Below are 26459 nucleotides of genomic sequence, written 5' to 3' on the forward strand. Positions count from 1 at the left end.
AAAAAAAAAAAAAAAGGCTGCGTAAGAAAAGATGCACTTATGAGTCCTGCTCAGTTACCGGTTTTAAGCGTATTGTTATAGTATTATAGTTCCTTTTAAGTTGTGGAACCTTAGTCATGTTTTTAAAGGTTTTTTTTGTTGTTGTTTTTTAATTGTATTTGTATATTAGGCTTAGAAGAAAAAGGAAGATTTTGAGGTGTATTGTTTCATTGAATATAGAACTATTATAGCATTTTAAAATTTCTTGCATAATTCTAAGTTTTGAACAGCAACTGAACCGCAATTCCATTAAACTTCCAATTAAGAAAATTGCGTCTGGTGCTCAGTAGGGGCTGTATTAGCAGATATGTTCTGCAGTTCGTGAAAATAAATGTATATGTTGTAAGATTTACTGCATCATTGATTGTAGTAGGTGTTGAAATTGTAGAAGTAGTTAAATGCCATAAGACTGATCAGATGAGATCCTCATTCGTTAATTCTCAGAACTAGATGTAGGTTAGATTTTGAAGAGGTTCATATCTTTGAAAAATTAAGTACAGACTGTGCTATGTTAAGGCGTTTTCAGTTAACCACTTAAAAACTCTCAATCCTACTTTATTTGGTTTAGCTGTCAGTTAAACACTTGCTGGCAAGAGTATTTACTTTCCGAATTGGCATGATCTAAGTAAGATAAGGAGCCCTGGTGGCCCAGTGTTAAGAGCTTGGCTGCTCACCAAAAAGGTCAGCAGTTCGAATCCACCAGCTGCTTCTTGGAAACCTACGGGGCAGTTTTACCCTGTCCTGTAGGCTCGCTGTAAATCGGAATTGACTCCATGGCAGCAGATTTGTTTTTTTGGTTTCAATAAGATAAAAAAGTAGTAAACCTTTCTATTGGCTGTCTATTTTATTTACATAAAAAGCACTCCACAAATAGGGAAAGTTGTTGCTATAATTTCTTGAAATATTTTTGAGTTTTAAAAAAGCCAACATTATGAAAGCTATTTTGTTATTGATATTTGCATGGACAGAAAAAGAAGTTGTCAGGAGCCTTTTGGTGAGCACGCACAGACCTTGGGCCCTTGAAGTAACACCTCCTACTCCTTTCCTGGCTCTTCCCTTGCTGGGTCTGATAGGTACATGGTGTACCACAAACTTCCATAGACTTCACCATACCACACACTCCTTCCACCAACATGGTTTTCTGAGCTATAACACGTTTAAGGCTCAACTTTTAAAGCATAGTTGCAGAAAATCTTTATCAGACTTCAGCTGTAGGGGTCGTACTTACCCCGCCCCAACAGACACACACACTTTCATCAGTTTTGTGTGAGGAGAGATGACTGTGCAATTCCTGCTTCACCAGGTCACAGGAGCCGTGGGGATCAGGAGCATTTCATCTGGAGTTCCCCCAGCCAGTATTGTTCCTGCCTGGACCTCCACTTGAGCCCCAGCCCTCGCTCTCCAAGTCTCACAGCCACTGCTGGCCCCCACCTTCTAGCTCTGATGCCACATTTGGAGGAGACTTGGAGTGGCGCAGTGCTTAAATGTTAGGCTGCTAACCGAAAAGTCAGCAGTTGGAATCCAGCAGCCGCTCCCTGGAAACCCTATGGGGCAATTCTGCTCTGTCCTATAGGGTTGCTATGAGTCGGAATCGACTCAACAGCAGTGGGTTTTTGTCTGTTAGAGATTAGAATTCTTTCAGCAGACTTGAACTTCCAGGCTGCTAAGTGGTCTCTGCCTTAACCCTGACCCTCCATCACTGCGCCCTTCTTCCCCTCCTTTGAAGAATTTAGAAAACTGTTCCCTGGGGTCTGCCCTGGGCTGAAGGACCTTTGAGTGGCACTACCTAGTGTCATGATGAAAAACGTGTCTCCCCAAATAAAACTAATGTTCCAAGACTGGGTGCTTGCACTTAAGGTGTTACTTGTCCATTTTTTCTATTCCTGGTGGTGCCTCTGATATACTCTGTTGCCTCTGCCCCTGAGCCCTCATCCCTCTCCAAGTTAGGGCAGACTTTGTCTTTCCTTTTTGAAAGTTGTAGCTTTCCTGTCTTGGTAGCTTAACCATCACTTAGTTCCAAAGTCCCTTTTATCATTTCTCCCAAGGAATTTAGGGCTCTTATAAATAAAACTTTTTTTGGCCTGTCCTAACAGCCTTATTGTTGTTAGTTGCTGTGACTTATGGTGATCTTAGGTATAGTATAACAGAAGGAAAAGTTACCTGGTCTTGCACACTTAAATGCATATACAGATTAGGTTCTTATCCAAACTCTCTCCACCCAAGTAAAATACTGTAGATCAAAATACAGTGTTTGAGAGTCATATTTTTGTTTTATACTTGTCCTTGTTCGTTTATATGTTCAGAAAATATATAATGTATCTGTATTAGTTTGTGTGTATATAGTTGTATATACCATGTACGTGTATCTACATGAAGTGTAAGCTTTCCATTTCTCTTTTCAAAGCCTTCTATCACTTGGTTTTCAGAGCTCCTTTTTTGATGATAGATAGATTAGATAGATATAGATAGATAGATTGATTAGATTGATTGATTGATTGATTGATTGATTAGATAGATAGCCTGGCAGTAAGGTGAAACTTCTCAGGAGCTAGTACTTACACCTTAGCATAGTTAGAGATGGATGCCCTACTTGGGATTCCTATTTTCGTCATCTCTCACGAAATGGTCATTGTGTATTCTACTGTTGTTTTATGTGGTTGTCAACCTTGAACTTGGGATTAGTGGTCGTCAGCAGGAACTGCAGTTTGATCTTTACTATTTTTTTCCCACTCTTAAAAATACTACCAACTTTTACTGCGGTTATTTTTTATATAAGACCAAGTAATAAGTATATACTATCATATTTTTATGCTTGCTCCCCACTTCACTCATCAACAGAAATTCTAGGTGGGAGAGTACCTATATAGCCATATTCTCATTTAGGAATCTAGGTCTAGCAAGTTGACTTTGGAAGAAGAGTTAGGTAATTTGTGTTCTTGGCTTGGTTCGGTTGTTGGATTGCTCTGTAGGCTCTAAACTTAGCCTGCTTACCTAATCCATTCAGCTCTGTTTCATAACGTCACCACTAAACAGTTTAGTATCTGAGGTGTGTAAGCTGGCTCTAGTCACTGTGGAGACTTAACAGTAGAAGACTTGGTGTAAAATAAGTATAATACCTACCAGTGAGGATGAAACAATACCTATGTAATGCAGGTATTGGAGTGTGCATAGGAGTGGGTATTGCTTGTAAAACAAAAAAGCCTGAAGTCAGGTGCGGGTCAAGAATGTTGTTTGTGATTATAACAGTGCCATGGGGCCTGTTATACTTTTTTCTTAATGGTGACTCTTCACTTCTAGAGCTTATACTTGGCCATTACCCATTTCTTTTGCTGCTCTTCTCTGCCTGTCTTAGTCATCTAGCGCTGCTCTAACAGAAATACCACATGTGGATGGCTTTAACAAAGAGAAATTTATTCTCTCACCGTCTAGTAGGTTTCAAGTCCAAATTCAGGGCATCAGCTCCAGGAGAAGGCTTTCTCTGTCGACTCCAGATGAAGGTCCTTGTCATCACTCTTCCCTTGGTCTGGGAGCACCTCAGCGCAGGAACCTCAGGTCCAAAGGGTGCAGTCTGCTCTCCGCATTGCTTTCTTGGTGGTATGAAGTTCCCATGTGTCTCTGCTCGCTTCTCTCTTTTATATCTCAAAAGAGATTGGCTTAAGACACTATCTAATCTTTTAGACCTCGTCAGTATAACTGCCACTAATCCATCTTATTACATCATAGTGATAGAGTTTACAACACAAGGAAATCACATCAGATGATAAAATGGAAGACAATCATACAATATTGGAAATAATCATGACCTAGCCAAGTTGACAGACATTTTTGGGGGACACAATTCAGTCCATGACACGGCCTTAACCCATCTTTAGATCTCTACAAAAGAATAAGCAGAGGCAGGGAGAAAGGTTGAAACTCAGAAAAGCCAATTGATCCCTTGTTAGCAGCTCCCATAACAGATTTGGTGTGGGGCAAAGGCAAGTTCTTCTTATAAAAATCATATTTTTATTACCTATGTATTTTTGTTTAACCAGTCTTCGCCATCCATGGACTGTTACACAGTTATCCCTACGCCCCCGTACTTATCCTGATGGATAATTAAAGGCTGACTGGTTCTGAAGTTACACTCTCGAGTCAATTTCTCATTTGCAGAGGAAGCTAAGGATAATTGTTAAACTGGCTGAAAGATTATTTGGAGTAACCCCAACCCTGATACAGATAAAATTAGCTTCTTCTCTTCTGACACACTATTGCTCTGCTTTTAAAATTCTCAACTGCTTTACTTACCTAGGATATATAAACTAAACAAGCAATAGAAAGCTATTCATCTTGGTCTTTGACAGGTTCAATATACTGGCTTTTTAAAATGTTCAACTTCAACTAATTTGCCTTCCAAAATTCAGCTCTAGCTGTTCATTTGTCATCCATTTGGGGAATACTTGTATAAAAGGAGTTTCTGGAAAGATTGTAGAGCATTCATTGTCTGATTAGTGATATTCTGTTTCCATCTTTGGTCTTTTGTAACCTCGTGACCTTGGGCATAGTCACTATTTTTCATCTATAAATTCATGAATTGATATTCTTTACTTCCCTAAATGAGACTACTTACAAACAGTTCTTTGAGGGCCTTGGAAACTTGAACATACTATATAATATGGTACCTTTATTTACATTTGACTTAGGAAAACAGAATTGGTGTTGGATTGATTACCAGAAAAAATTGATTCCTAACTGGTTTATACAAAGGTATGTCTCTATATTTACTTTTAAAATTTTAGTGAAACTTTGTTATTGTTGTTGTTAGGTGCTGTTGAGTCGATTCTGACTCATAGCAACCCTTTAGGACAGAGTAGAACTGCCCTATAGGGTTTCCAAGAAGCGGCTGGTGGATTCAAACTGCCGACCTTTTGGTTAGTGGTCAGGCTCTTAACCACTGCACCACCAGGGCTCTGAAGTTTATTAAGTTTTAAATTAAGACTTTGGAGATTTACATGTTTCATAATTTTTTTAAACAGTTAACCAGTATTACTTTCCAATTTTTCTTAATGGTCAGTGCTATTTTAAGAAAGATAAATTTAGACATATTACTGAGCATATAAACTACTCATTACTTTCAATTAATAACTTTTTATACTGTTTTATTTCTGAAAAAGCTCTCAGAAGATAATTGAACATAATATTTCTTCTTTTGTGGGTGAAGAACCAGCAAAAGGAAGAGCAATCTACACTATACCTTTTCTCAATTTAAGATACTGGATCACAGAACAATTCTGTGATAGACGAATATTGATTAAAAATACATTGAGGAATTGATTTGGATTTATGGTTGGTATAATTTTCCTTATATTAAATATTCACACTTGGTAAAACTTAGTTCTTCTAATGTAGAAGCATTTGTTTATGTTACAATTAAATAGTAAAATACTTCTATTTTTAAAAGATTTTTACTGATGATGTTTCTTCTTGGTGAAAACTGGATAAATGAACTAAAATCAGTTGACATCTAAAAAGTTGTCAGTGTTCAGAAGATAAATATTTGAATTATTTTATTTTGGGAAAGTCTTTGCTTTTAAAATATAAAGACAGATGTTTGGTATAACAAATGAGACTGACTCTTTTTCTAAGAAGTAATGGAATACCACCAATGTAAGGAAAAAGTTAGAATACACTTAGCTTGTAGAGTTTTTGAATCAAAGAACTGTATCTACAGGTAAAGAACAGCATTATTGTATGCCGTTGAGTCTATTCCAACTCGTAGAGATCCTGTATAACAGAGAACTGCCCATAGGGTTTCCTAGGCTATAATCTTTACAGGAATAGATTGCCAGATCTTTCTCCTGAGGAGCGACTGGTGGGTTCGAACTGCCGACTTTTCAGTTAGCAGCTGAGTGCTTAACCGTTGTGCCACCAGGGATCCTAAAGAGCAGTAGCCTTTGTAAGTAATTAGTCTGTCAACTGTGCCCAAACTCACAGGACAAATAAGTGCAGATGAGTCAGTAGAATGCCAGAGAACAATGTTTTGAAAACATAAACAGCAAAAGCAAATGAAAACACTGAAGCACAGGTATACTAAGAACAAAGATTGAATAACATACTGCAAAGTATGTATCAATAGCCAGGGAAAGGTGGGAGTAGACCAGACAAAACAGCAAGGCTAACTTAAAAGCTCATGCCCTAAGATAGCGTATTCCCCTTCCTCCTTCAGTAGAAGTCAAAGGATCTTTCTGGCCTGTTGAATCCGTATCAGAACCAAGTCATCTTTTCTCTGTATAATTATTAGATAAATGGATGATAATTTTGGTGTAGAAGAGAAAGCATGCTGAACTTCAGAGATCTAGGTTCTAGTCCCAGTTTACCCTTCATAACTTTATGGTGACTTTGGACAAGTCACTTAATCTCCGTGAGCCTCCATTTCTTCATTTGCAAAATGTGCATGCCATCTTAGCTCTGTTTAGCTCTCAGAATTGTTCTGACAGTTGTACATAGTGTGTACAAGACCTTTTTAAACTGCCTCATGCCATGAAGTGGCCTCTTCTCCAGGAGTGAGTGAGGGGGAGGTGAGGTAAAGCTTTGGAAATATTTAACCCGAAGCTTAGTTCATCTGTTGTTCTTACTTTAATGTATCTTTTAAAAACTATTCCCCAGACCATTAGCATGGTGTCAATTGTGAACAAAAGACTACTCTTGCATTCAGAACTCATTACGGGCTGGACATCAGGAATATAGGAATACATGGTACCTGTACTCAGAAAGCTCAGGGTCTGGTAAGGGAGCCAAATACTTAATATTATAGCTTCATAGAAGTAAGCCCAGGGTGCTAGAGGAGCACAGAGGAGGGGGTAGGGGGAAAAGTGTCCCATCTTTACAGAAAGAACACAATGACTGTTATCTACAAAAGCATTTGAGGGGAGTGGTGGGGAGGGGAAATCACCAACTAGACAGTAGACAAGTGTTAACTTTGGTGAAGGGAAAGACAACATATAATATAGGGGAAGTCAGCACAACTTGACCAAGGCAAAGCCATAGAAGCTTCCTAGACATATCCAAACACCTTGAGGTACCAAGTTACTGGGGCTGAGGGCTGGAGACGATGGTCTCGGGACATCTAAGTCAGTTGGCATAACATAGTTCACAAAGAAAATGTTCTACATCCTACTTTGGTGAGTAGCATCTAGAATCTTAAAAGCTTGCAAGTGGCCATCTAAAATACGTCTGTTGGTTCCACCACGTTCAGAGCAAAGGAGAATGAAGAAAACCAAAGACAAAGGAAACTACTAGTCCAAAGGCCTAATGAACCACAGCCTCCACCAACCTGGGCCCAGAAGAAGTAGATGGAGCCCAGCTACTACCACTGACCACTCTGACAGGGAAAACAATAGAGGATCCCAGATAAAGCAGGAGGAAAATGTAGAACAGAATTCAGATTCCCAAAAAAAAGGCCAGATTTACGGGTCTGAGAGAGACTGGAGGAACCCCAGAGACTGTGGCCCCCAGACACCTGCAGACTCAGAACTGAAGCCACTCCCGGAGTCCACCTATCAGCCTAAGATTAGACAGGCCTTTAAAACGAACAATAGCACACGTGAGGTATGTGCTTCTTAGTACAATCAAGTATATAAGACCAAATGGGCAGCACTTGCCCAAAAGCAGAGAAGAGAAGGCAGGAAGGGACAGGAAAACTGGATGAATGGACACAGAGAACCCGGTGGGGAAAGAGGGAGAGTGCTGACACTTTGCAGGGATTGCAACCAATGTCACAATTTATGTATGAATTTTTTAATGAAAAACTAAAAAAAAAAATTTGAGATAGTGATAAGCAAAATCATCTAGTGGGGAAGGACAAGCACACACTTTAGTGATGGACTGCTTGAGTTTTATTTCGGGTTCTACTACTTACTCCCTGTGTGACCTTGGAGACCTACCTGACTTCTCTGTGCTTTGATTTCTTCATCTGGAAAATGGACCTAACAGTAGAACCTATCTTACAGTTGTGAGATCTGCGCACTCAAAATATGTTACGTTTTTATCATTTGATTATTTTAAATGCTTTTAAATTGTCTATTGTGGAATCTAAATTGGTGTTTATAACTAAAATTCTTCCATTTCTAGAGGCAGAACTCTGATAAGACACTATTTTGTATTTGGAATATAGCTAAAACACGTGTGTGCTTATATCGTATAATAACTTGTTTTCGGAAAGTGGGTTACTTAGATTATGTACTTTGTTAGATATACTTGTTATATTATATGTAAATCATAGAACCAAGATTGCAGAAGTAGCATCAGTAAACATTAGGTAGCCACCAACCAGAATTGGTAAATACTACAGAAGTTGTGAAACTAATAGTAAGTAGTTAACACTGTTGTCATGCTTTACAGTTTTTATACACTTTCGTATAAATTTTCCCTTGGTATTTCAACAATGCTGTATGGAAGGCAACCAAGTAAACAGGAGTTATAACACTGCTGTAGCCTCAGTGTTTTCTTTGGAGCAGGTGAGATTTATGACTTGACCAGGGTCACAGGACTCGTATGTGATAGAGCGGGTGCCAGAACCCCCTTCTTCTGCTGGCCAATCCTGTACTCTTGTGAATCATCACAGAACTCTCACGGTGAAAGCTTTGTCATCTGCAGTCACCAGGGAAGACTGCTTTGCGGATGATAATTTTCTCAATCAACAAGGGTATAGCTTTCTAAACCTTTTTATTTAAATTGCTTTTTTAATTTAAAATTGTTACACAATAACCTATTTCTGTATCTCTAACACAGATGGCATACTGTAGGGCTGTCCAGCTTCCCTCTCCTGCCCTTACTGTGGGCAATGAAAATCTCCCCATCCCCGCAGCCCAGAGCCCTGAGCCCTTACTGGCTGTGGCTTCATCATGGCACACTTCTCTTAGGGGGCTTGGAGGTTCAGGTACCTGTTTGGCCATGAGTTGGAATTGAATCGACAGCAACGGGTTTGGTTTGTTTTTGGTTTTATACTTAGATATACATACAAAGCAGAGGTTCCTGGATCTTCAACAGCTGCTACACTGAGTGAGGCACCAGTGGCTTTTTGCTCTTTCCTGCTAACTCCTCCAGTCTCAGAACAGTTCTGTCTCAGTTGCGGTCTCTCTGCTCTTCCTGAGAGTCTGGTATTCTCTCCTTCCGCCACTTCTGATTTCTGCTTCTGATTTTGTTCTCTGCCACGCTCTTCTCTGTGATTTTTTCCCCCCTTCTCAGCTTCATATGTTCTTTTGACAAGCATTTGTTGAGCAGCTATTATGTGCTGGGCCCCAAAGATGCACAGGTGAATAGAAAGGCAGATGGGCAAATGCATGTAATACTGTGCGGAGCAGTGTAGGCCAGTGCAAGTACTGAGAAAGCCATGTGGGGAAAGGACAGATTCTGCCTGGGTAACTTGGGGATGTCTTCACTGAGAAGGTGACATCTGCCCATGTTCACTTGTGGAAAACTGGAAGGGAACTTTAGGGCCAAGAAACAGTGTGAACCAGAGGATGTGTCTGGAGACAGTGAAAAGTAGTGTAACTAGAGGATTGTGATCTGGAGATTCAGGGGAGGCGGTGTGTGGCCTGACTTGAAAGATAACCTGGGGCCAGGTTCAAAGGGATCTGGTATCACCACTACAGACAAGTCGGACAATATTCTGAAGTAACGAAGAGCGACTGCAGATTTTCAGCAGAGTGACATTTGATCTGTGAGTGCAGTGCCTCTGGCTGCCAGGTGAAGTTAGGATTGAAGGGAGCTCAGTTAGGAAGCTTTTGCAATCACCTGGAGAGAGATGAGGAGGACCGTGCCAGGGTGGAGTATAGAAAAAAGAGGAAAGGCTAATAAGTGTTGCAGAGGAAGAACCAATAGAGCTTGGTGAGGAAGCCGATGGTGATGCCATTAACTGAAGTAAGGTCTGTAGGAAAGGTGTGGAAGAAGTGGGGAAGATACTGAGTTTGGTTTTGGAGGTAGTAGGTATCCAGGTGGAGCTGCCCAAGAGGCAGTTTGAACTGTGGGTCCAGGCCTCAGGAGTCAGCTGAAGATCTGTGACTTCAGGATTTAGATGATAGTGTAAACCTTAGGGACAGGTGAGACAGTCCAAGGACAATATGTATAGGAAAAAAAGAAAAGACAGTAGAGGAGACCGAGGGCACCTCAGGGAATACCAGCATTCAAGGGTGGCCAAGGTTTCACTGTAATTCACTTTTGGTTAGGATGTAGTGAGGAGAGCACGTAAAGGTCAGGTGGAGGAAGAGGAGGGAGCCACCAAAGAGGTCAGAAAAGTCAGCAATTATAGAGACGAGAGTATCCCCAACAGTAAGGCACGCTCAGAATGGCAGGAGGACCAGGAAGCCACAGGGTGAGAGGCTACTCAGAGATTACGTTTAAGTGCCCTTTGGAGCTCATGATTCAGAGCTCCCCAGGGTCAGTGAAAACTTGTGTGTGGAATCTCTTCTGCTTCTGAATGTCTTGTTGCTTTTTAGTTTTCACAGAAAAGAATTGGTATTTATAGACATCAGCTAATCAAAACATTCTTTCTAGTTGGAAAACTGACTGAACTGAGTATAACTTTTGATCTTTGACTCTTCTTGACAGTTCTTATTGTTTGCACTTCTTCAGGCTTTCTATTTCCCCTCTTCAAGCAGCAGATCTTGTTCTGTTTCTAGCCAGCCTGGAGAATCTTAGAGAAAGTTATAGCCAAAAGTTTTATGCTATATCAATTTGGTTATACTTGTTAGGTTCCATCAAGTCGGTTCTGACTCATAGTGACCCTGTGCACAACAAAATGAAACACTGCCTGGTCCTGCGCCATCCTCACAATCATTGCTACATTTGAGCCCATTGTTGCAGCCACTCTGTCAATCCATCTTATTGAGGGTCTTTCTCATTTTCACTGACCCTCTACTTTACCAAGCATGATGTCCTTCTCCAGGGACTGGTCTCTCCTAATAACATGTCCAAAGTATGTGAGATAAAGTCTCGCCATCCTCATTTCTAAGGAGCATTCAGGCTGTACTTCTTCCAAGACAGATTTGTTCATTCTTCTAGAAGCACATGGTATAGTCAGTATTCTTCACCAACACCACAACTCAAAGGCATCAGTTCTTCAGTCTTTCTTATTCATTGTCGAGCTTTCCCATGCATAGAAGGCAGTTGAAAATACCATGGCTTGGGTCAGGCGCAACTTAGTCCTCAAAGTGACGTCTTCACTTTTTGACACTTTAAAGAAGTCCTTTGCAGCAGATTTGTCCGGTGCAGTACATCGTTTGATTTCTTGACTGCTGCTTCCATGGACGTTGATTGTGGATCCAAGTAAAATGAAACTTTTGAGAACTTCAGTCTTTTCTCCTTTGTCATGATGTTGCTTATTGGTCCAGTTGTGAGGACTTTTGTTTTCCTTATGTTGAGGTGTAATCCATACTGAAGGCTGTGATCTTTGCTCTTCATTTCATCAGTAAGTACTTCAGGTCCTCTTCACTTTCAGCAAGCAAGGTTGTGTCATTTGCATATCGCAGGTTGTTAATGAGTCTTCCTCCAATCCTGATGCCGTGTTCTTCTTCATATAGTCCAGCTTCTCAGGTTATTTGCTCAGCATACAGATTGAATAAGTATGGTGAAAGGATACAACCCTGAGGCACACCTTTCCTGATTTTAAAGCACACAGTATCCCCTTGTTATACTAAAGCCTTTTAATCTGAACTCCTGTTAGTGTATACGATAGAGTTCATATCTTGTGTGTATTTAACTCACATAACTTCAGCTCTGCACATACAGAAAAGAGAAAGTGTGGTGTCCGTGGCACATTTGATGAGTCTGCCTGCCCCTCTCCTAGGTTGGAGTAGGTGGAAGTCTGTTTTCCCTCCATCTCTCACCAATCAGATACCTCTCATAGTGTCACTAAGTCTCCAAACAGATGATGATTTTGATATTTAAAGCAATTTAGTGTGTGTGTGTGTGTGTGTGTTAGTGTGTGTGTGTGTGTGTGTGTAATCCCATAAACATAAGCAAGGAGCCCTGGTGGCACAGTGGTTAAGTGCTTGGCTGCTAACCGAAAGGCCAGTAGTTTGAACCCACCGGCTACTCCGCAGGAGAAAGCTGTGGCATTCTGCTTCTGTAAAGATTTACAGCCTTGGAAACCCTATGGGGCAGCTCTGCTCTGTCCTATAGGGTCATTATGAGTTGGAATCAACTCGACTGCAATGGGTTTGGTTTTTTTGGGAAACATAGGCTACTTGAGCTGATGCTCAAAGAAATAGCAATCTGTTCCAGCAAGGGAGGAAGGAAGTTGGTTTGAGAGTTAGTCTGTTTCTAACGTATTTAAGAGATTCTTAAGGGTATTTTTGAGTATATACTATTTCCCCTTACATGAAGACCTGAGATCCTAGCGATCATACAAGGTGTACCTCCTTAGTTAGATACCAGGCGCCATAGAGTAGATTCCAGCTCGTGGCAGTTCTGTGAGTTGCATAGTAGAAGTGCACTCCATAGGGTCTTCATGGCTGTGATCTCTTGGAAGTAGATCACCAGGCCTTTCTTTTGAGGTGCCTCTGGGTGGATTTGAACTACCAACTTTTTGGTTAGTAGTCAAGTGCTTAACCCTTTCTGCCACCCAGAAACTCTATTAATTAGATACACATATAAGTGAAATCAGTCTTTCTCTGTCATTCTTTGGAAGAAACACCAATACTACGTTTGGGAAAAAGGACCACAAGACGAGTACAAAGCAAAGAGGATAATTTGAAACCTTCTAGTATCCTGAGTTCCGGAAGAGATTTGTCTACTGGGGAGTAAGAGCAGGAAGGTGTGTTAGTGAAGGGTCCTGAGGGGCCATTGAAGTGATGGGCTATCAGGGACGTGTGACACATTGAAAAGAGTTGGGATCATGGGTCAACAGCCTTAACTTCTCATCTCAAGTCTGCCAGTCATGGGGAGTAGAAAGTGCTTAACCTCCTTTGGCCTTAACTTTCCTTGTGTGTGGATGGGGAAGTGGAGCTTGTCTGCAAGGTTTAAAGGACTCTAGATGAATTTGCTTAGATGGAACAGGGGAAACGTGAGCAAATGGGAAGATCCAGGGAAAGGGAGGTTTTACAGATCTGGTTGGAGTTCTACCTTTTATAACAGTTATGATTACCATCATTTTGGTAAGCCTTCACATAGGGAAATGACATTATTAGACACGTTGGCAGCGTGTTTGAGCCTGAACTGAGGAGGAAGAAGGTGCACTAATGCCCGTGGTTTTCACCCAGAAGAGAGAGTTCTTGAACTGGAGCAATGCCTGTTAGATGACTTGGCTCCCTTTTGACTTAACATAAGCATAGTCCATTTTATATCTTCTTGATACTATTCTTTTTCCCTCCTCTTCATCTCTCAAGGAGCCCTGGTGGCACGGTGGTTAAAGCTCTCGGTTGCTAACCACAAGGTTGGCGGTGTGAACCCACTAGCCACTCCGCGGGAGAAAGATGTGGCAGTCTTCTTCCGTAAAGATTTACAGCTTTGGAAACCCTGTGGGGTCGCTATGAGTCGGAATCGACTTGACGGCAGTGAGTTTGGTGTTTTATTTTTGGTTTTTTCGTCTCTCCATCAGTCCAAGTCCTGTATCACGTGCAAGACCCAGGACAAGGCTCTTGGAGAAAGCTTTTCTCACTGTTCTGGTTCACATTAATCCTTCCCTTCTGTATTCCTGTGGCATTTTCTGTTTATAATACGCAGAGCAGCAATCTTTTCAACAATATTTACTGATGATTTATGCATAGTCCTTCAGTTCTAGACAGATTTGTAGATTACTTTGTTTGGTTTCTTTTTTATTTTATATATATATTACCTGTGGCCCCCCAGCAAGCATGTAAGTTCCTTAATAAATACTGTTCTTTTTGTTTTGTGTCATTTTTTTTTCTGTAGAGCTTTCATTGTTGAGGTTCCTCAGTGCTGAACTAACAAGAGGGTACTTCCTTGAACATAATGAGGCCAAGTATACAGAAAGAAGAGAAAGAGTATACACTTGTATGCGAATACCAAGAGAATTGGAAAAGGTACTTTTTTTTTTTCATTACCAGACATCATTTGAAAGTTATGTCAAAATGTGAATTATGGAAAAAAAAAGAAAAAAAAATCCCGTAAAAAGCTTAAGTTTTTTTAAATACTGGAAAAAATTTGATCATAAATAATTAATATATTGGGGGAGTAGGGCGTAGGAATTCCCATATGGGAAGAGGCTTTTAAAAATTTACCTTTTTAATGTGAGAAGGATCCTGTGATATAATATTAATATTTTTGTTAGTTGCCATCGAGTCAATTCCAACTCATTGTAACTTTGCTCCTTATGAACTTATCATATTTCCCTTTGTGCCCCAGCCAAATAAGTTTACCAAGGAATTAATCTCTCCTGTGCTGTTAGTTCTTTTAGTTTTGTTTACTAGAAGCAGGTTTGTTTGTTTTTTTTTCACCCCATTTCACTTCAGAAATTATTTACTTTCAGCCCTTTTTTTAAGATTTGTTTCTCAGAAAGCCCACATATTTAAAAACATAAATACAGTCTTTTCAAAGAAGATTTTGATTTTTGTTTAACCTTCATCAGAGAAAGCATCACATTATAGAGTAATCATAGTAACAGCGGCACTAAATCTTTATACATTATATTCCCCTGATTATGTCTTAGCCTCTCAAGACCCATCAGGCATGACAGGACAGCCACTCATTTCCTCTGCATTGCTAGAGCCTGAGCAATTCTGAAATTTCTTGCTAGAAGGAAAGAATTAAAAAATAATTCACCTTTAGCTATATTGAAACATCATGTTTTCATACTTTTTATAGTAACATAAACTTGGATTACTTCACTCATTTCCTTAGGACAATGCTTTCTATTGGAGTGGACACCAGAAGAGTTTTGCTGGCTTGCTTTATCAGTGTGTTATAATAGCAAGAGTGTGGCAACAGTGAGAAGTATGGACCCAGCTGGTTTGGCTGATCTTTTATTTTTGACAACCCATCAGTTTGAAGGAAGGAAGAGAGCCAGATGTAGAGTGACAATTTCAGAAACGTTGCTTTACATCAGTTCTTGGTGGGGTGTCACATGCTGAGGTTTTAGGGAGTTCTGTATTAGGGGTGAGATTTAGAGAGATCATGAGCAAGCAAATATTTGAGAGAGAACAAACATGAAAATGAAACCGTTTGTTACCTTTGACCAAGATCATTAAGTGTCCTTAGCGAAAAAGAGGGAGACACTCACCAAGATAGATTGACAACAGTGGCTGCAACAATGGGCTCGAACAACAACGATTGTGAGGAGGATGGCGCAGGACTGAGCAGTGTTTCGTTCTGTTGTACATGGGTTCGCTATGAGTTGGAACTGACTCAACAACAACAACAACAGTTACTATTTTACTGCTGCTGCCGAGGTTCCAGGGAAGAGCCAGAAGGAGTGAGATATGCAGAGGGAGAAGGAGCACGAGAAGGACTGGGTGGCCACTCCACAGCACCCTCCCTGACCAGAGCAGCAGCTCTGTTTTATGTATTGAAGTTTTATGTAGGATTTTGTCCGGAGGTGGAAAGTGGGGGGAAAGGATGCTTCTTACGCTTGGGGAAAAAAAACTTAAACCAATTGTTAAGTTTTTTTTTTTTTTTTTAAAGACTTTTAACTTGCTTTTCACAGCTTACTTTCTTCTTTTCAATAATAAGCCATGAGATAGAATGGAGGACGTACTGCAGAGGCTGATTGGCAGGAGGTCTGCTGTGGCTGGCATTCTTGTTCAGGACAGTGCCAACCACATTCAGCTTTCCCCTGTCCAGTCTCAGCCCTACACATATATGAGCAGTTTCAGACCCCCATTTTCCTCTGGAGAAGACACAGAGGGATTTACCTGCAACCTGCGGACCCAGCCTCTATGGACAAAACCTGGGGACTGCTTCAAAACGGGGAGGTGTCTGTCTGACGCCTTTTATTACCTCTCCTGTAGCAGAAATAATGAGCAATGACAACATCCACTTATGATTCTGTTTTCTCACCAGAGGCAAGTTGCAATCAGTATTATTATTATTTTTTTTTTTTTTAAGAAAAATCAGTCTATTGCCTGTACTATGGGTAAATATTATTTCATGGAACTTTGGTTTCATTTTTATGTACGTAAAATGTATAACATCAGAAAAGTTGAATATGTGGAACTTCCTGGGTGGTGCACATGGTTAAGCACGCAACTGCTAGCTGAAAGGTTGACAGAACCCACCCAGAGGTGCCTGGAACACAGGTCTGGCAATCTACTTGCAAAAGGTAGCAGCCTTGAAAATCCATGGAGCAGTTCTACTCTGTACACTTGGATTGTCATGAGTTGGAATCAGTTTGACAGCAACTAACAACAACAGCAATACACAATTGTGTTAATTTTCTAATCCAGTTTGTTACCCATGAAAGAGGCTTTTGGCTTTAGGCCTATTTAGGAAAATTTGATTTAATTTCTCAAAACAATACTTCGGAAGCTTTCAACCTTAAGATGTACAAACGGATGTCATATTTTTCAGTCTAGAGCAGTTTTTTCTTAACTTCTAAGACTAAGTGAAGTGTAGAATTAGGTTTTGGCTGAAAGCAGAGAATACCAGCAAGATGTTTATCTGTGTTTTATTGACTGCACAAAGGCATTCGATTGTGTGGGTCATAACAAATTATGGATAACATTGTGAAGACTGAGAATTCCAGAACACTTTAATTATGCTCATGCAGAACCTGTACATAGACCAAGAGGTTGAACAGAACAAGGGGATACTGGGTGGCTTAAAATCAGGAAAGGTGTGCGACGGGATTGTATCCTTTTACCATACTTATTCAATCTGTATGCTGAGCAAATAATCCAAGAAGCTGAACTATATGAAGAAGAACGGGGCATTGGGATTGGTGGAAGACTCATTAACAACCTGCGATATGCAAATGACACAACTTTGCTTGCTGAAAGTAAAGAGGGCTTGAAGCACTTACTTACGAAGGTAAACAACTACAGCCTTCGATATAGATTACATCTCAACATAAAAATCCTTACAACTGGACCAGTAAACAACAACCTGATAAATGAAGGAAAGATTGAAGTTGTCAAGGATTTTATTTTACTTGGATTCACAGTCAGTGCCATAGAAGCAGCAGTTAGGAAATCAAACGATGCATTGTATTGCGCAAATCTGCAGCAAAAGACCTCTTTAAAGTGTTAAAAAGCAAAGATGTCATCTTGAGGACTAAGGTGCGCCTGACCCAAGTCATGATATTTTCAGTCGCCTCGTGTGCGTGGGAAAGCTGGATGATGAATAAAAAGACTGAAGCAGTGATGCCCTTGAATTACGGTGTTGGTGAAGAATACTGGATATGCCACGAACTGCCAGAAGAACTAACAAATCTGTCTTGGAAGAAGTACAGCCAGAATGCTCCTTAGAAGCGAGGATGGTGAGACTTCGTCTCACGTACTTTGGACATGTTATCAGAAGGGATCAATCCCTCCAGAAGGACATCATGCTTGGTAAAGTAGAGGGTCAGTGAAAAAGAGGAAGACCCTCAATGAGATGGATTGACAATAGTTGCTATAACAGTGGAATCAAACATAGTAGTGATTGTGAGGATGGCACAGGACCAGACAGTGTTTTGTTTCATTGTGCATAGTCACTGTGAGTTGGAACGTACTCGATGACACCTAACAACAACAGGTTTCAGTTTAATTCCAGGCTTAACTATCTCTCGCAACAGCATGAATACACTATGATATTCTTAAGGCCTTTATTTCATATCAGTAGGATTTTACTTAAGACTGTTATAAGACTTGAGAGACTATCTAGATAGTCATGTTAATCTAAATTATTTTTGATTGGTTTCCATTTGTTTACATTTCTATTCTAATGTGTAATACCTTTCTCATTTTTTTCTCCTCATCTTTTGGTAACTGCTGTGATAGTTTCACCCAACCTTTTTTGGAAGAGAAACTTGAAAACTAAAGACCACTGTAAAACATGTAATTAATATTTATTTTTAAAGTCAAGAGAAAGGTCATCTCAGTCACTCTTATTGAACCTGTTTACTAATGTAGAACAGTCTTAGAATTTTTGTGTAATATTCTCAGTAGTTAAACACCTATGCTTGACATTTAATAGAGCTGAATTGCTTATATATTTAAGATAGTATTTCCAATTATTAGCACCTTTTTTCACACTTTAACTTCTCATTCTAATGTGAGGGTATAAAATTTTGGAGTGTTTTGTTGACTTTTGAGGGGCATTTCTTCTCTTCCACCACAAAACCCCCTCTCCCTCACACATACCTCCTTGGGTTCTTGTCCCAGACCTTCCACTAACTCCTTAGGTGCTATACTTAACCCTTGGGGCTTTTTTTTTTTTCACTTCCACACAGCTGAGGAGATTGAACTACACTTTGCATCCTGTGTTATGAGGCAGGCATGAATTCTAAAGCCAGACTGCCTGAATCTTGGCTCCACTATTTATTGGCTGTGAGGCCTTGAGCAATCCCCTTATCCTTCCTGTGCCTTAGTTTTCTCGTCTGTAAAAAATGTGTGTGTGTGTGTGTGTGTGTGTTAAATGTATTAATTACATAGTAAGCCTATATAAGTGTTTAAAGTATTTTGTAGTTCTTTACTTCAGCAAGTTAGGGGAGTGCCTTGCCCTGGTAGAACAATAGGGATTTATAAAAGTTAAAGTGAAGAGGCGTGGCTAATTAGCTTCTTGTTTCCAGGTTGCATTCCAGTGGCTGTCTCTTTGCAGTAGGCAGAGTATTATCTGGGGGTGGGTACAGTGGAGTGACAGAGGAGGCCTGGTTTCCAGGGTGCTCCCATATCTCAGTTGTATCTCATGTTATACTTTTAATCTCCTTGCTTTGCTTGCCACTGCACTTGGCTGCTCTAACCCTGCAAGGGAATGATTCTCTGACTCAGCCCAGTCCTCTTGGATTGCTGACCGCAGGAGGAGGAGTCTGTAGGGAAAGCTGCGTTCTCCTCCCTCTTTTGGCTAGGCTCTCTTGGAGTAAAGCTTACCTCTTTGGTGAAGAACTTAGCTGATGGCATAGGAAAGCACACCCTACCACCCTGACATATTCTGCTACGCTCCCCAGAGTCTGACCTCTGCAGTCACACGATTGGAGCCTACAGGATGGTTTAACTAGATGGTGAAAACAGGACAGGGATCGCTAATCCTAGAGAGGACAGTCCTGGTGAGTCACCTCTCACTGCTTCATACCCCACCTTGACTCAGCCAGTTACATCTCACTTCTGACATCCATTTCTGTAGTAATAATAAAATACCATTTATCAGATGATGATTAGGCACCAGGCACTGTCCTAAGCACTTTAAACATGCTAACATTACATCTCCTCATCTATCTCATGTGATATATGTGCTATTAAAATTCCCTGTTTCCATATCATCTATATGAGGCCAAGTGGTCAACAGTTATCTTAAAACAAAGATAAGAGGTAAAGGGGCTGGGAAGCCAGATTAATGGAAATGGAACAACCAGAACAAAATAATGAGAATGTTCACACACTGTGAAGAATGTAACCAATGTCACTGAACAATTTGTGTAGAAATTGTTGAATGTGAACCTAAACTGCTGTGTAAACCTTCACCGAAAACACAATAAAATATTTAAAAAAAATAAAATAAAAATTTCCCTGTTTCCTCCACCTGCCCCGTGTGGCAGTCCTGTGTTGGCTTCCAGGCAGATTTCACTGTCACCTCAGGTTTTGGTGGGGGCGTGTGCTAGTGTAACTCTCTATTTTGACCCCCTAGGAACAATTTACCGTGTACCATGTACAAAATTATCTCTTGTCCCAGGATAAACTTTGCCATCTCTGTGAATACAAAACTGAATAGTAAAGAAACACTCACCATCGTGTTTTCTAAAGGTCCTTGATATGTTTAAGTGTTAATTCAGGGAGATAACAAACCACTCGTTTATTCATTCATTAATTTGCTCAGTCTGTTTTGAAGTAGTACTATGTTGCAGGCATTTGTGCAGAGAAGTACAGAGATAAACGGAAGTAGGAGGTACCAAATGTGTAAATAATTAAAGTAGAAGATACAAAGTGATACATGTCATAAAAAAGTATAAATGAAATGCTACTAAGCATTTTGAGAAGGGTAAGTTTCCTTAGACAGGCATGAGGAAGATGATCAGGGAAGGATTTGGCAAGGTAAGGACGAGATAATGAGAAAAAGGTCAATTTTTTACACACATCGTGGGGCATGTGTGTATGTGCAGGGTGGGGGAGCGGTGTGCCAGGAGGATCCAACCAAAAACCAAACCCCATTTCTATCAAGTCGATTCCAACTCATAGCGACCCTATAGGACAGCGTAGAACTGTCCCATAGGGTTTCCAAGGCTGTAATCTTTACGGAAGCAGACTGCCACATCTTTCTCCCCCAGGGCGGCTGGTAGGTTCAAACCACCAACTTTTCAGTTAGCAGCTGAGTGTTTCACCACTATGCCACCAGGGCTCCTTAGGTAGATCCAAAGGTGGGGAATTGTTAGATATTACAAGAAACAACAAACTTGCTTTGGAAGGATAGGTTGGATTTCGGTTACAGAGAACTTTGAATAGTCAGGCTAAAGCGTTTACACTCTAGACCTTGGGAAGGAACTATTAAAGATGTATTTCTCAGGAATGCTTTTGGTTGGCTATAACAAAAAGCCTAACTAACCATGGCTAAAACAAATATGGGTTATTTTTTAACAAGTCTAGAAGTTGGAAGTCTCCCTTGTTCTAACAGATTAATGAAGCCCACGTCCTTTTCATCTTTCTGTTTTGCCATCCCTGGCATATTGGCTTTTGGTCCTCTTGCTTGTTATGTTTTAATAGAAAGGTGACAGCTGCAACCCCAGGTATTACATCTGCATTCTAATCAGAAAGGTGGGGGACAGGCAGTGCTACCTTGTCAACTCTCTTACAAAGAATTAAAAGCTTTCCTAGAAGCACCCTCTTTCATCTTATTGGCCAAACTGAATTACATAGCTAACCCCAGCTGCAAGGGAGACCAGGATAGTAATATTTTGCTTTTCCAAGAAAGGGAGAGAAGGATTGGGAGTGGTTATTGGGTTAGCTATCCCTCAGAGCTATGGTTCTGAAAAGTTAAGATGGCACCATTCAACATGGGTTGCAGATAAGAGAAGCAAGAAAACCTTGATATTCTTCCATGTGCATAGTCTTTCTGTTGTTTTGTCTGGTGCTGTTGAGTCAATTCTGACTCATATTGACCCCATGTGACAGAGCAGAACTGCCCTATAGGAGTTTTCTAGGCTGTAATCTTTACGGGAGCAGATTTTTTTCTTCTGTGGAGCCGCTGGGTGGATTTGAACCAGCGAGCTTTCAGTTGGCTGCGAAGCGCGTAACCAGTGCATCCAGAGCTCTTTATAGTCTTTCTACAAATGACAGTATTCAATTTATTTATTTACTTACCTGTTGTGAAGTATCCTTGTGTTAAATATAAGTCAGATATAGACTGTGATAATTGTTAAGCTTTTTATCAAAATTGCTTTCTTTTCCGTGGTTACATGTTTTATGTGATCTTGGCTGTCATGAAGGTAGCAGTAAAATGAAAAAAAAATTTTTAGACTCTTTTTTTCACCTTGTAATTCTTTGCTGTTTGACAGTCTTTTATTGTTAGCGTACTTTGTACATTATAGGGATTTAATACATTTTTTAAAAATTCAATTCAGCTGCTTAATGTTAAACTGAATTAATATTACTAGATAATTGGTTGTCTTAAGAATCTAGCAAATTGTTACTAAGCCTTAAAATTGTTAGTTTGAAGGCATGCTGTAAGGATGGATATAAATATAGAATATTAGTAGTAGTAGTATTAGGCTAGAGAGAAAGGTTGCTGTGTGATACATTGGAAACATGTGGGATCAGTAATCTTAGCTTCTCAGCTCTGCCAGTAATAGCCGGGTGGCCTGATCAAGACATTTAACCTCCTTTAGGCTTTGCTTTCTTCATCTAAAATTAGAAGGTTGCACTAGGTCGTCTCTAGAGATCTAACAGCCCATAACTCTGTGGATGAATTTGCTAAGAGGAGCAGAGGGAACGGGTGAATGGAAAGATTCACTGGAAGGGAGTTTTACATGTCTGGTTGAGGAACTTAGTTGTACTTTTTGTGAGGTGGGGTGGGGATGGAGGGAACATTTAGGAAAAATAATCTAAAAAGTTATTTTCAGAATGATGAACTTAGTCAAAATATTGTCTAAGGCTTTTTCGTTGTGTCTCACCGTGGGGATATGTTAAGAAAATGTCGCAGTCATCATTGTTCTACCTTTATGTCAGCAGGATAGTCCTGGGCTTTCATTGTGAAACTAACAAAGAGAACTTACACAGACTCAGGTTTATGGCAGTGATTTCTTGAGCATTCCCACTTAGTTTCTCATTTCACGAAAACATGTTTGGAGACATCCATCTAAATTTTTCTCCTAATGCAGCTCTTCTTGGTGACATACCCTTGCTCAGCTGCCTCGTGCTCATGCTGTGGTTCCCTGCTACCTGTTTGTCATCTAGGACGCGTTGGATATCTTTAGAACAAGCCAGCCAGACATCCCATTTGCTGATGTATTTAAAAGACAGTGTATGAGCTTGGCACTTGGGGCAATGTTTATCTTTTTGAATTAGTCACTTATTTCTGGAAATAAACCCCTCTCCTCCTCTTTCTTTCCGTTGTCCTATATTAAGCCACTGTGATCTCTCACTCAAATTGTAATTTAAAATCCTCCTTAACTGCCCTCTCTGGTTACTGTCAGCCTGCTGCAATGCTGCTGATGACTCCCTAAGGAACAGGTCTGAGCCAGGAAGATGTGATCGTGGCCTTTGGGGCTCCCCTTTCCCTTTAGCAGCTGTCCAGGCCTCTGTGCCTTAGTGGAACTCTCAAATGTGCCCATAGCACCGAGGGCACGCTCATTCCTTCCACAAGCGGGAGCTTCACAGCCCTGTCTGTCCCACGCACAATTCCCTGCTTTGTGGGTTGTTGTGAGGGTTAAATGAGTTAATGTGGGTCAAGTGCTTAGAGCTGTGCCTGGCTCATAGTAATGAGTTCCTTTGTTGGCCATCTCCTAGAATGTTGACCTCCTGGGGGCAGAGTGTGTCCACTTGTTCATTGCTTTGTCCCTCATGGCACCTAAAACAGTGCCTAAACCTGTTGCCATCGAGTCGATTCCAACTCATAGCGACCCTACAGGATAGAGTAGAAGTGCCCCATAGAGTTTAGTTTCTAAGGAGCGGCTGGTGGATTTGAACTGCCACCCTTTTGGAGAACAGCGAAGCTCTTAACCACTATGCCACCAGGACCCTAGAAATTCAGTGTATTTCTGAATTCAGATGAATGAAAGTGATTTTATTATAGGGATGGCCTTGGATCTGTAGTAATTGCTTTCAAAGTCAGTCATTTGTAAATTTTCTTATTTATAACCCATTCTTCTTGATGTTCTAATAATGGACCATTACATGTGGTTTTTGAGAAATTCTACAACACAAGATAAACATTTCAGCTCTTTAGTAATTAACTCAAGATCATTTTTATCCTTCGTATATAATGATTGTATTCTGGCCACACCACCTGCTCACGTTTCACCTGTCAATTGTCTTCTCTCTGTTTGGAATTCTGCTTCTCTTTTCTGTGCCTGGGAAAATGTAGTGTCCATCTTGTCTCCTCTGTGGGAGACCTTTGCTAACTCTTGTTCCTCCCTCCCCAGTGTGCACCTTTCAGTGCCACCATCCCCAGCCACATACACACAAGTACACACACAGTCACACAGACTTACTGAATCTCTTCACCATTGTTTCCAGAGCAGGGTTGTGCATCTGACGCTACTACACAGTTGGTGTCTGTCCTACTCACTGGATTGTGGATTCCCTTTCTTCCCTGATGACCTTTTCCCCATGTAGAATTGAACAAGATGTGGTCTCTCATCTTACAGAGTAGACGTGAAGCTTTATAAAAAGCGAGACTAAGCCTCTTTGACCTGGCTTTGCAACTAACACTCAGACAACTTGTAGGTGACATGTGGTAGAGTGGTGGAGGAGGTGGTATTCAGAATTTCCAGAACATGGTTTGTATAATTCAAAGATGCTTGTTCCAAAAGTATTGTGCTTATTTATTGTTAGCCACATCATTTTATTTTGAAATTTCAAATGACATTAAAGAAGGGCAGGAGATTTTTGTGTTTGTCAGAAGGGAAACAGATTTTGAAAAGGTTAAAAAACCCGACTCCATTCCCCACAGAGACAGGCTGGCATTTTTTTCTTTTTTTTTTTGAGGCTCATATTTTTCCAAATGGATAAGAGCAGTAGTAGTAGGTTCAAAGTGAATGTGTAAGGGCAGGTAGTAGACATTTTCACAAGCATAGAAGGTTTTGTTGACCTACAGGGTTACAGAATCGTTTTCATTTTCTAAGCTTGTTAACATTGAAGTTCAGGTTTTAAAAACTTATTTTAACTCATTTATATATATTACAGTAAATCATGTGGTGAGTTTGAGTCTAGAAGGATGAGTGACAGGTGTCATTAGTAAAAATAGTACCTCAGCTTTCAAAGCCTTGTCCTCTACAAAGAGACTGAAGGTTCTAGTCCTGCTCTGCTGCTCAAGAATTGGGGCAGGCTCCTTAGTATCACTCTAAATTGGGAGTAGTGCAGCCTGCCTTTAAGAGTGGAGGTGAAGATGGGCTGAGACCACGCACACAGGTAGCCCCTGAGCCAACACCTCTGCAGTGCCCAGGTATATTGCCCAGAACCTGTAGAAGACTTCAGAAGTCATTCCAGACAAGGTCTCCCATGAGCCAGCCATTTCTACCCTTCACTTGTTTTTACTTATGGGTTTTTTTTTTTTTTTTTTTAATTTTGAAGAAGAACCTCATTAATTAAGCAGAAGATTATTTTGTGTTTATCCAAAGAGAAACAGAATGGCTTATGGTACCAATTTCATTATAGTCATACCTTGTATACTGGAGAAGGAAATTTTGTTAGCCATTGCTTAAGAATGTGTGAATACTTTATGGTGGTTTGGTCCAAATAAAAAGGAAATACTAATTACCTGTTTTATCAAGATGCCACACAAATTAACTGAGGGTGTGAAAGTATACATTTTTCTTATAGATAATGTATACAATTTCGGTTCTTAATGACATGTTTTAAAGCTAGCAGTAAATCTAAATATAGGAAATTTTTATCCTTTTTATAAGTTTGATTCATTAAATGCCTACTATTTCTCAATTTTGTATGATACTAGGCAAATTGGCAGAAGACGAGCTAGCACAAAGAAAATTGCCTTAACCTCTGTGTCTAGTCAAAATAGCAAGTGACGTCTCTTTGCTCTACTCACCTGCTTCAAAGAGAGAGTGTGGGGCTAGACAGACTGGGATTGAATCTGAGTTCCTCGATGGCAGTGGGTTTTACTCTAACCCACGGTCTTGGTCAAGCATTTTGCCTTTGTTATTGTTAGTTGCCATCAAATTGATTCCATCCTGTTTGCTTATGCATGAAATTCTCTCTTTCATTTGTAAAGAATTTAAAACAACGCCTTTGTATTTTATGAGAAAATGTAACACCCAAACAGTGGATACAGTGTTGTTGTTAGGTGCCGTCAAATCGGTTCCAACTCATAGCAACCCTGTATACAACAGAGCAAAACAATGCCCGCTCCTGCCTCCTGCGTCATCCTCAGAATTGTTGTTGTGCTTGAGCCCATTGTTGCAACCACTGTGTCAGTCCATCTCATTGTCGGTATAGTAGTCGGTCACTTTTCCACATTTCCACCCCCTGAAAGGCATTTCTGTTGCTTTGCTTTTGCATGTATTCTTGCCTACAGAAGTTATTCATTTTCACCCAGGTGAAGTTCTTTGGAATCCAGCCACTTCTTTCCTTCCATCTTAATGTTGAGACTTGTATTGTCAGCTACAAGTCATTCAGCTGCAGGGTCAGTGTGCGGTGTGACATGATGATAACTTTGCCCACCAAGTTTATGTGACTGTTCTGAAATGTGAAGCAGAAGGCCCATTTGGCTTTTGTTGATTTTGTTTACCTTGAATGATACTAATACAGATTCCTCTCAGCCAAAGGGTGGCTATACTTTTTATCTTTATTTGAAGAGAAAGTTTTAGTCTTCATACTTACTCACGCCTCTGTGGTCTTGCTTCCTCCCCTACCCCTTCCCGCGTGCTCCAGTCTCCTCTGCCGGGTCCACCCTCTCTACATGGAAGCAGCCCTCATCTTCTCACATGTCATGCAAGGTCTCCTCTTCTATGAAGCTTTTTCTGAATCTCCCCAGAGTTGGTTTGGCACTTGTGTGTCTGTCTGTCTCTCGCTCTCGCCCTCGCGTCCCTGCCCCCTGTATACATAGCTCTGTCCTGGCAGCTCTCACGCTGCCTTGACCTTCCTTATTTACTTGCTGGTGTCTCCAAGTGCTAAAGTATGGAC

The 26459-nt window shown here is 40.5% G+C and overlaps 1 protein-coding gene across 1 annotated transcript in view; it reads left to right on the forward strand.

The window, feature by feature from the left end:
* The first annotated feature begins 13905 nt into the window (after positions 1-13905).
* The window catches only part of TAPT1 (transmembrane anterior posterior transformation 1), a 64555-nt gene continuing 52001 nt past the window's right edge, over positions 13906-26459 (forward strand). Inside the window, 1 exon segment of the mRNA XM_023730250.1 lies at positions 13906-14060. Within this exon segment, the coding sequence (XP_023586018.1) occupies positions 14034-14060 (27 nt within the window). The 5' untranslated portion in view covers positions 13906-14033.

This window comes from Trichechus manatus, unplaced genomic scaffold (genome assembly GCF_000243295.1).
Source record: "Trichechus manatus latirostris isolate Lorelei unplaced genomic scaffold, TriManLat1.0 scaffold00034, whole genome shotgun sequence".
In the NCBI taxonomy this organism is placed as follows: domain Eukaryota; kingdom Metazoa; phylum Chordata; class Mammalia; order Sirenia; family Trichechidae; genus Trichechus; species Trichechus manatus.